We start from the raw sequence: 11,381 nt of genomic DNA, 5'->3' as shown, positions 1-11,381 counted from the left end.
TTACATTTTCCAAACTGTTTCAACTGCCCCCGTGCAGGTGTGTTACATCTACCATCTAAGTAGATTAGTGAGGATGAAGCTCACAATACTGCTAAAAGCTAAAGCAATACGTCACCCAACTTGACTGAAAGAAAGCTAAATTTTTACATAACTAACATGATACATGTTTGATGAGTTCACCTATGACGCACGATATGTCAATATAAAAGTTCTGTGAAATAAGTTCTTACCTTGGAATAACATTTTAGTTTGTAAATGTAGCTGTGTTTGCTGAAAGACAAGTATTTTTTCATGTTCAGGCTAGGAACTCTCACTTGGTCCTGATTGGTGAAATTGCAAATGTTAGAACTGACCCGTGTTACCACTGTCCCTGGTCTCCCCTAATTTTTTTTTCTCTTTTCTTATTTGTTAGTTCTACCAGTTGCATCATCTAATGAGATGGCAATCACTGAGCGTCATTAAAGTTGTTGTCACTACGCTTTTTTACACCACGAGTGAACATAAAAACTGTCAAACACGGACCATGCTTTCATGCTCCGCTCTGCTGCAGTTTGGGGTTAGCTCAGGCAACGATTATCTTGTGTTGCAGTTTTCATTCAGCTCCAAGGTCTCCTTTTATTCAAGAAATGGATGAAGAAAAAAGAGCCAGAGTGGTTTTGAACATCACATTTGTTCGGCCAGAAAAATTCTACATCAGTGGGTTTTCCAACATTCCTCACACTCAGTATTTTTATGTTTTCTTGTGTTTTGTCTATGTAATGACTGTTATTGGAAATGTCTTTCTCCTCTCAGTTATCTGCTTGGTGAGGACTCTTCATTCTCCCAAATACATGATTGTGTTCAACTTGGCTTTGATAGATCTGTGTGGAAGCACAGCTCTTATCCCAAAAGTCTTGGACACATTTTTGTTCGACAGGAGATTTATTTTGTACGAGGCTTGTTTAAGCAACATGTTTTTTGTTATGTTCTTTAGCAGTTTACAGTCATGGACTCTTGCCTGTATGGCCTATGACAGATTTGTGGCAATCTGCCTCCCATTGAGGTACCATAGCATCGTGTCTAAGAGATCTGTTGCTGTGATTCTGCTGTGTATGTGGTTAATAATTCTGTTCGTAGCTGCCTTTACAGTGGGGAATATTAATCGTCTGTCTTTCTGTGGTTCACTAGAAGTGCAAAGTTTTTACTGTGACCATGGACCATTAAATCGCCTTGCTTGCAACGATAGATCCATAAATGATGTCATGGCTTATATTGGCTTAATTTTATTCATCTGCATTCCTTTTATACTAATAGTAATTACCTATTTGTGCATTAGCATTGCACTAAGCAGAATTGCGTCTAAAGTGGAACGACTCAGAGCACTAAAAACCTGTTCATCACACATAATTCTTGTGGTAACTTTCTTTATACCTTTGTTTGCCACTAACATCGCTGCTGTGGTCTCCTACCTCCATCCTAACATCAGAATAATAAATTCCTGTTGGACACACACCATCCCGTCTTTGCTTAATCCTATTGTTTACTCTTTGAAGACAGAAGAACTGCTGAATGCTATAAAGAAACTGTTTCAAAGAAACAGAATGACAAAAATTGAAAGCAAACAAAGTGTTTTGAAGATTTAAATTTTAGAATTTGTGTTTTTGACTGTGAGCCAACAAACACAGTGATCTTGATGGTTAGAGGATCTTATTGCCTTTCTGACACTACTTGCCTGTCGGTCTATCCTGATGCACTGGAAAGATTTTCGCCCACCCACTCACTCACAGGAGATAAAAAACTCACTTTCTTTTATTAAGCTGGAAAAAAATCAGACATTCTCTTAATGGTACTGGATCTAAATGTTCTGAAATTTGGTCACCTTTTTCAGAACATGTCATGTCCTTGACCTTAGAAATGACCCAGTGAACTTTCAAATACATTCACAGTGGTAGCACAGTGTATTGTTTGTATGATTTTATTTATTAATTTGTGTACATTTTTTTCTCTTTCCTTTCCTCAAAATTGTGGTTTTGAATTGTTTGTTTTTCCTTATTTTGAAAAATATATAAATAAATCATACATTTTTAATGTATGATTTATTGCGAATTGCGAAGATTAACTGATTCACTTGCACATGCTTTTGTTTTGTTGTATAACCCTGCGTAAGTCAATGCAATATTATTTACAGCAAAAGTAGAATGATTCAATGGAAGAAAATAAAGTCAGTTACACAACTTCAAGGTAGATGAAAAGAAACCCCCACCCACCCACCACCACACACACACTCACACACACCGTGGTGACTATAAATAAGATCATTATCTATAAAAATTGTGTAGGTGTACCTAAAATTGTATCTTTTAACATTGACAAAGGAAAAAATGCAACATAAATCAACTTTCAACAAATATTAATTTTATGTTGCCACACAGAAACCCTGTTATAGTCCAAACAGAAATAAATCTATCGGACCTTATCTAAACCAGAAACATTTTTGACCAACCTAACCATTTGATGTAGAGAAAAATAATTCACTTAATAAATAATATTACATGTAAATTGGTCTGAAACATGAACACAGCAGCACCAATGTATTTAACGTTTTTAGTCTGAAGAGATAGGTAAAAAACATTGTGCTGATAATTTTTCTAAATGGTCGATTGTTTATTTATGATCTCAAAATGTGCAGCTGTTTTACTGCATTACCTGAGGCACGTTTAAACTACCCTGACTTTAACCCTGAACTCTGGCTGAAGTCCACCTGAACTTGCTTACTCTGAGTATGTCGGTTCCAAAAGACCGGATTTGAGTTAGCATAATTACGCTCGACTTGGTAACCCTGGGTTAATGCGCGTGCACGGCATTTACATAAATCAATCTCAATGGATCGCCGATTTCTGGAGTCACCATGGAAACGCGTGGAGAAAAAAAGAGAGCGCTATACTATAGTGAGACGAAGTCAGAAATTGTGATGACAGCGTATGAAGAGTTTACGCGCTTAAAAAAAGTATTATGACTGCATCACCAAAAGAAAGAGTTTCTGCTTGGAAAAAAAAAAACGGACTGAGAAAACGCACAAGTTTCTGATCTTATATATCAGGGGTGTCAAACTCATTTTGGTTCGGGGGCCAAATTCAGCCCGTCTGATCTCAGGTGGGCCAGACCAGTGACGTAAAAGCAAAATAACAGCTTTATTTTAGTTTTTTTACTCAGTTGGAAAGAAATGCCTCAACCAACATAGTAGCCTAATCACTTGGGGCCAATGGATCTCAAATAAAATTAATTTCACTTCAAAAAAAGTTGGTCTATTCAGTTTATACAGACTGAATATTTGACATCTGACACTGACGCAATCCTGATAATAAACTCAAAAGGGGCTACAGAAAAAAACAAAACACCATGCCTTGAATGTAAATGTCCAAACCATTAAAAATTAAACTAAATTAAACCTGCTAACATTTTGAACATAAGAATTTATCCTCCCTTTCTCTCCTTAAACTTCACACGACCGTCAATATCAGGATTCAAATCCTGTGCAGAAACACATTTACTGTCATTCAACTGTGCAAAACACAATGAAATTTCCAAGAATGTGTTCCTGGTTTCTGCCTGAATTTTGTGATAGTTGTTGTAGCAAGACTTTAGCTCTTGTTGTGAATGGGATAATGTAGCCTAAGGGGTCATATTGTGAAGCCAACACTTTGTACACATTTCTCATGGTCAAGGTTTGATAGGAAATTGGCCTGTGCTTATAACCCAGGGTGTCAAGACCACAATTCCATCTTAGTCCTAGCGCTCCCTCAATTGGGTCTGCACTAATTTTATTCAACCAGTTTTCTGCACTGCTAGATCTGGCCTCTTGTAGTAAATGGTCAACAACAAATGAAAAGTTGCTAGCCCATTGTCTTATTTCAAATCCACTGGAGGACAACAAAATCTTCGTCTTCAGCAGAAGTCGTTTTGCTTCATCTGGGCAAGAGAGGGATGTTAGGCAGTTGTCGACATAAAATGATCTTGAAACAGTTTCTGCTACATCCTCATTCCCTTCACTATGATCTTGCACGTGTCTCTGGAGGGCATAAGTGGCACAACAAGGGCTACATGTTGTTCCAAATGGCAGGACTTGCCATTCAAAGGTAGTTGGAGGTTTCTTTCGGTTCATGTCACGCCACAGGAATCTAAGAAGTGGTTTGTCTTCTGGTAAGAGTCTCACTTGATGAAACATTCCTTTAATATTACCACTTATGGCCACTTTATGCTAACAAAAGCGGAGGAGGACGGCAATCAATGATGGCCCTAAAGTGGGACCTAGAAGTAACTGGTCATTCAGTGCTTGGCCTTGATAGGTAAAGGAGCAATTAAATACAACACGAGGTTTACCATTATGTTCCACTAGGTGATGTGGGATATACCATGACTCCTTTGATTCTGAAACTTGCTCTGGGCTGAGTTTTGCTATGTAACCAGCTTTGCTCAGTTTCCTAATCTCTGTATTATACGTCTCAGCCAATTCAGGGGTTTTCTCTAGCTTGCGTTCAGATCTCCGAAGAAGGGGCATCACTGATTCCATTGTTACTTTCAACTTTGGGGCATCTTTCTTCCTTAATAATGGGGTAGCAAGGTGCTTGGTTCCATCTACATCCACCCTTATGGTTTTAGTTTGTAACAGATCCATTGCCTCCTGATCCTGCTTTGACCTAGTGTGCAGCCTGTCATTTCTGAATGTAAGTGTATCAACCTGCCATAACTGCTCAACATGTCTCTTTAATTCCGTAAAAGGGTTTTCTTGTGAGGTAAATAGACACTGGATAGAATCAGACTCATGTAAAAGTAGGTCCTTGCAGTGCCCATCCTGGTCTGGTCTTTACAGCTGCTGGAGATCCCTTTGGACCATACCTGACCTGTTCAGTTGGGGTTATGAGAAATGGATTATCTGAACCGATAAAAATATGGGGTTGAACCTTAGAAAAGGAGTTCACTGGAATATAATGCAGGTATGACTGCCGTTGCTTCAGTTTATCTACCGGGTAACTCTGCTCAAATAGCATTATCTTATCTGATGTAAATGCACCTTCTATTGAGAACCTTTTCTCTGGGTTTGAAGCAGCTGAAATCTTAAGGTTTACAGCTCTCCCTTCTAGTATTTCAGTTTGCTGTCTCACTGTACATAACTTAAGGTTCTCTGGTTCTCCCTTCAACCTTCAACCCAAGATACTTAGCTGCACCTGGCAACAACATAGTACGCTCAGATCCATCATCCAAAATGGCATATGTGTCAAAGGTTCAATCCTTATTACTCAATCTCACTTTCACTACTTTCAGCAGTACTTTGGGGGATAGGCTTTGTGGATTCATATACAGAAATCTCGATGTTTGAGCCCGGTTTGCGTCATGCAATATTCCTAGATGTTGGCCATTACACTTAGGACATGGCTTTCTTAAAGTACAATTTACAGCTTTATGGGTTCTACCACACTTCCAACATCTTTTCTGCTCCTTTAACCATTTTTTTTTTTTTTTTTTTTTTTTTTTTTTTTTTTTTTTTTTTTACCTTGTCCTGTCCAACAGCTGGGCAAACAGATGAGAGCTGAGGGCCTCTTGTGTTGGACATATTTTACTTTAACAAGAGGGGTTATTAATCTTCAGACAAACCAAAGGTATGTCTGAATAAACCCCTTTTGTAATTGAGGCCAAACTTTATTAATTTCAAACATGTTTGAAGATCTTTGGTGTTGGACCGGACGGAAAAGGAAAGAGGGGAAGAAGAGAGAGGGACGTTAGAAAGAGGGGGGGAAGGAGGGTGATAGTAGGAGGGGAAGGGGGATAAGACCATGAAGCAGCATAGAGCAACAAGTTTACTGGTTGTTAATCACCATGGTAAGGCTCAAATGCAGTACAAAAAGGGCGGAGCCTGTCCACACACACACCCAAGTGTCAAACACACCTGCTAGTTGCAAAAATGTCCATCTGTCGACATGTACACCAAACAGATAGTGCTCACACGCATACTTATGCCTTAACACCAACTAGTGTGAAACATTTCAGTCATTCAGTCACGCAAACCGCCAGTGCAAAGGTGAGCCAACACCCGTGCTCAGGTGAGTGCTCATGTTCTTCTAATATGGATGGTGGAATGTGTAAAGAAGGAAGGAGAGCGCCCAGCCATCCCCACCCCAAGACCCCCACCGCAGCAGCAGCGGCAGCCGGAATCCCCCCAACGCCACACGGAAACCGGCAGGGAACAACCGCCGCCCGGGCGACCAAGCCCGCCACCCAGGCCAGGGCCAGCAGGACCGCCGCAAGGCCCCCCAGAGCCAGAGAGCAGGGAGGCACAGAGGGAAAGAGAGGGCCGCCCCAGCCCAACCAGGAGAACAGCCCCCCCGCCGCGTCGGGAGAGCCCAACGCAGGGCCCCACCGGAGAGGGACGCCCACAGCCCCAGATGAGCACCCCACCACCACCCAGGAGTTCCGGGCATCCCCCCGCCCCAACCCCAGGTACGAGCCAGGACCCCCCAAGGGAGACCCGCCCCGCACTCCAGGCGGCCATCCGCCCGGCCCACGGTTGGTCCAGGGAGGAGCAAGGCAGGGGCCCGCCGCCCCCGCCCAGGAGGGGGGAACCCCGGGGAAAAAAGAGGGCCCACAAGGGGTGTTGTAAATATGGCCCGACCAGGCTCGGCCACAGTTGGAAGTTTGGCGGGGCCCAGCGCTCAGGAGCAAGGGCCAGAACCCACCCCCCAGGGACACCAACACCCCCGGCTCAGATGTAATGTGAACCCCCCCACCGCGCGGAGAGAGCACCGCCGGGCCCAGGAAGCCGGCACCCCGGGGACACGGCCGCCGCTGCAAAGGGGCCCGTACCCCCCACCAGGGAAGAGGCAGGGGACAGATGGTCCTAGGTCCCACCTTCCTTGCAAAATGTGTGTGCGTATATGTGTGTTTAAGAGGGTGTGTGTGTGCATGTGTGTGTGTTTATGTTGGGATGTATATATTGAGGGGGGAGGGGTGTGTGTACTAAGGGGGGTGCAGTTAAAATTGGCGGGTAGGGCACTAAGGGGACATCTCCTGATTACTCACAGTGATGTCCCCTCACCCTCCCCACCAAGGGGCCCTAAATGTCTAAGGTGCGGTTAAAATTGGCGGGTAGGGTGCTAGGAGGACATCTGCTGCTTGCTGGCAGTGATGTCCAAGCACCCCCCCTACCAAGGGCCCTACATGTCTAAGGTGCAAATAAAACCGAAAGAGGGGGGGCCCACTCCATACGGCAACCATAGGAGGGGGGGCCACTGCCTAGTAAACCCCCCCCCCCAAGGCTCATCGCAGGCTAAGCCCCCCACCCCCCTCACCCTATTATGAGGTTATATGAGGAAGGGGGTAAGTTTAACCATTTTTTAACTTCATCTGCACTCAGACTTTTCAAATTATGACAGTTTGTGAGATTGTGTGTGGTAGATCTACAATATACACACGGAAACCTTATTTGCTGTTGAGATTCCTTTTCCTGAGTAGGACACACACCTGAAACCTTTCCATCAGCTCCATGAAGAATGTTCGCAAATGGCATCTTTTGTCTTTGGCTCACTTCCTTTCTATGCATTTGAGGTACAACATGCAAGGTACTCGTTTGTGCTACAACAGCCTGACATTCAGCTTCAACTTCAAGCCATGCAGCAAAATCTACCAAATTATAATGAACAACGGGCATCGTTGAACGAGCATGCCGAACAAAGTTGGAAACTATCTCTGTAGGGAGCTTACTTAAAAGTCGTTGTACATGTGAAGCGCATACCAACTCTGCATTACCTTCTCCTGTTCCAAGAGACTGTAACAGACCAACCAATGACCTCACTCTAACAGCAAAGTTCTGAAACCCTTCTGCATCTCCACGAGCAACTCTAGGAAGACTCAAAATAGTTTGAATCTCGTTTAGGGCTAATTGATGCGGTTGGCCAAACTGTTGCTCCAAAGCAACTAAAGCTCAGGTATAAGGTTGGGGGCACAGCATGCCCCCTTAATTGAACTAATTTATTTTGGATAACTGGAGTTTATAGGTGAAACTATTAATACTTTTTATGTTGGGTCAATTAAATGTAGACACATATTTCTAAAATAAATATATTTAAAAAAATACAAACTTCATTTACTTGTGTTACATGAAAGAGGGGCTTTAACCATTTTTTTGAGTGTACCCTCCAGCACAGCCTTTGCAGAAAACCTCCAGCCACGCCACAACTTCAAGCCAGGATTCCCGTTTCTCATTCTACTACTCACCTGCTGTCATCAGCCGTCCTCCTTGCCATCGGATCTACGTCCTGCAAAAGTTAATCAACTAACTTACCTTACACTCTCCTGTTTTCCTTCCTAGGTCTGTCTCGGTTCTTTGAAATCATGACAGAAAAAGTTAAAAGCAGTGTTGTATTATGTCAAAAGGGCTTTATGCAGCATTTTAAATAATTGTCAAAAAAGATCTTTTACTTTGATGAAAGCAAAAATCCTTTATATTAACCATATCAGCCTGGTGGCCTACCAATTATAGTTATGACAATATATTGTGATTTTATCTAGGAATAGTGTGTTTAAATCAAGCTAAAGCACAGCATTTTTTGCATTAGGTACACCATCCTTTGATAAAATCTCTTAAATGTATTATTTTGAGATTATTTTGTATGTGGGGTGTTTTGTGCTCAATTTCTTACAAGGACTACTTTTTAAAAATGTACTCTTAAAAATATCAGAAAGAGTCTTTGTTGACATGATCAATATTATTTTTATTATTATTATTATATTTTTTTTGAGTCATCAAATTATCAGACCAACTTGCTGTTGCAATAAAAATACTTATTCTCTTTTTTTTTATTGTTGAAAGTCCAAAGATGAGCAAATATCTTGTTACACTTTAATATAAAATATATCGATATACAGTTGAAACCAGAGGTTTACAAACAACACATAAAAACACACATATGCTTATTAGTTTCTTACCATCAGACATGAAATAAAGTAAACTTTTTCTTTTTTAGGTCAGTTATAATTAACAAAATTATTTCTATTTGCTAAATGTCTGTGTAGCACCTCAAATGGACCAGAATAAACTCTAGGTTCAGAGGAGCAGCTGAACGGACTTCAGAAAATAAATGATTACAGGCCATGAACAATTAAACCTGAAAACCCAAATAAAATTAGTATAGAAAGAAAACTGATTAACCCCGGGGTTGGTCAAATTTTACCAAAAAAACTTTTACTTTAATGAATCTCAATCAATTTAAATCCACTATACTAGTTTGGTGCACAAAAAGGCAATAAAACATTTTTTAAATTCTCTAAATCAAAACAGTATCTCAAAAAAAAGAAAATACAAGTCTGTTCTGTCCTTGAGGAGTTCTTTCAGATCCCAGTGACTCAGCACCTGTGGAAAAGGTAGTCACTCTCCTACCATGATTGAACGCAGTGTTCGATTTCTCCCTTGTAACAATCAGGGTTCCAAGGTCCTTTTACGGTTGCTCGTGTTCAGACTCCAGTGGGTAGCTACTTCTGTTCTCTGGGGTGAACATAATAATTATATAATTATTGATTATATAATAATCAATTATTTCACTCACCAAATCCTTTGTCAATGTGAAACAAAACAAAAAACTCGTTATCTGGGTGGCAATATCTCGAAAGATAACCGTCTTTCTTTCCAGGGAAAATATGTAAAAGAACGGGGACAACTCGCTCACGTTCTCTTCCAACAGTCTGAGGTCCAGCTCACAGATCACACAACTCACATATCCCTGCCCGCATGTTCTTCTGTGCTTCCCAACCCTACGGTGGCCCAGAAGGGTCACAACACAACACATTAACTTTACACACAACACATTAACTTTACACACAACACATTAACTTTACACACAACACATTAACTTTACACACGACACATTAACTTAACACACAACACATTAACTCACAACACATTAACTCACAACACATTAACTCGCAACACAACACATTAAATCACAACACAACACATTAACTCACAATACAACACAATAACTCACAACACATTAACTTACAACACAACACATTAACTCACAACACAACACATTAACTAAAAACCCAAATTATGCAAACCCTGGCAAAGCCATTTTATCCGCAAATTTAGAACCAAAACCGCCCAATCTGGCAACACCGCTGCTAGCTTCTCTTGTAAAAAAATCATGCTCCCTCCACAGCTTACTGTGACGTTACTTTCTGTTGGGTAGTTAGCCGCTCAGCCCAGTGGAAATTTCAGAATAAAAGCACTTCCATTGCTGCTTTACTTCTGTTGTGAGTTAAAGTGTGTGAGGTAAAATAATGTGTTGTGTTGTGACCCTTCTGGGCCATGAGTTAATGTGTTGTGAGTTATTGTATAGTGTTGTGAGTTAATGTGTTGTGTTGTGAGTTAATGTGTTGTGAGTTATTGTGTCGTGTTGTGAGTTAATGTGTTGTGTTTTGAGTTAATATGTTGTGTTGTGAGTTAATGTGTTATGTTGTGAGTTAATGTGTTGTGAGTTAATGTGTTGTGAGTTGTTGTGTTGTGTTGTGAGTTAATGTGTTGTGTTGTGAGTTAATGTGTTGTGTTGTGAGTTAATGTGCTGTGTTGTGAGTTAATATGTTGTGTTGCGAGTTATTGTGTTTTGTTGCGAGTTAATGTGTTGTGTTGTGAGTTAATGTGTTGTGTTGTGAGTTATTGTGTTGTGAGTTAAGTTAATGTGTTGTGTGTAAAGTTAATGTGTTGTGTTGTGACCCTTCTAGGCCACCGTACAACCCTCCTGTAGCGCCCTCTACAAGATGAAAAAAATCTATGTAACCTATTAACGTAGGTTACATCTGACTTATAAGAGTAGAGTTTTTTTAGACAAATTTGTATTACCTTTATCAAATGCCTTTAAAAAAACCCATCTCTTTGGAAGCTACTGATACATTTATTGACAGTACTTGTGTTAATTTGAAACAATCGTATCTCTCGAAAAGGAGATAAGTTCTGTGTCCCAGAGATGAATGTACTTTGGTCCGATATGTCCAGAACAACCCATGGACGAAGGCAAAGGATGCTGTGAAGATGCTGGCTGAAGATGGTAAGACTTTGTCACTATCAACAGTGAAACGAGTACCGATACTGTACAGACATAGGCTGAAAGGCTACTCTGTCAGGAAGAAGCCATTACTCTAAAAGAAACATAGCTAGGCCAGATTAAAGTTTGTTAATGAACACCAAGATAAAGACTATAATTTTTGGAAACAGGTCCTGTGGTCTGACGAAACTAAAAATGAACTGTTTGGCCACAGTGACCATTGTTGTGTTCGGAGGAAAAAGGGGGAAACCTGCAGGCCTCATAACACCATCCCAACTGTAAAACATTGGGGTGGCAGCATCATGTTGTAGG

General features: G+C 41.0%; 1 protein-coding gene across 1 annotated transcript; it reads left to right on the top strand.

The window, feature by feature from the left end:
- The first annotated feature begins 626 nt into the window (after window positions 1–626).
- On the top strand, window positions 627–10,772 carry LOC111948679 (olfactory receptor 146-like). The gene is made up of 2 exons (XM_023962774.1): window positions 627–1,605; window positions 10,750–10,772. The coding sequence occupies exons 1-2, from the start codon at window positions 627–629 to the stop codon at window positions 10,770–10,772; spliced, it is 1,002 nt and encodes a 333-aa protein (XP_023818542.1).
- The last annotated feature ends 609 nt before the right edge of the window (window positions 10,773–11,381 follow it).

Source organism: Oryzias latipes, chromosome 14 (assembly GCF_002234675.1).
Source record: "Oryzias latipes chromosome 14, ASM223467v1".
In the NCBI taxonomy this organism is placed as follows: Eukaryota; Metazoa; Chordata; class Actinopteri; order Beloniformes; family Adrianichthyidae; genus Oryzias; species Oryzias latipes.
Note: the sequence above shows the minus strand (reverse complement) of the source record. Positions and strands in the feature narration are given on the sequence as shown.

What these genes read in the sequence shown, in the direction of transcription:
- LOC111948679 (XM_023962774.1), top strand. Translation starts at nt 627, where the DNA reads ATGGATGAAGAAAAAAGAGCCAGAGTGGTTTTGAACATCACATTTGTT. An exon ending in AAAAATTGAAAGCAAACAAA is followed by an intron (nt 1,606 to 10,749) that starts GTGTTTTGAAGA and finishes TGACCCTTCTAG; the next exon opens with GCCACCGTACAACCCTCCTG.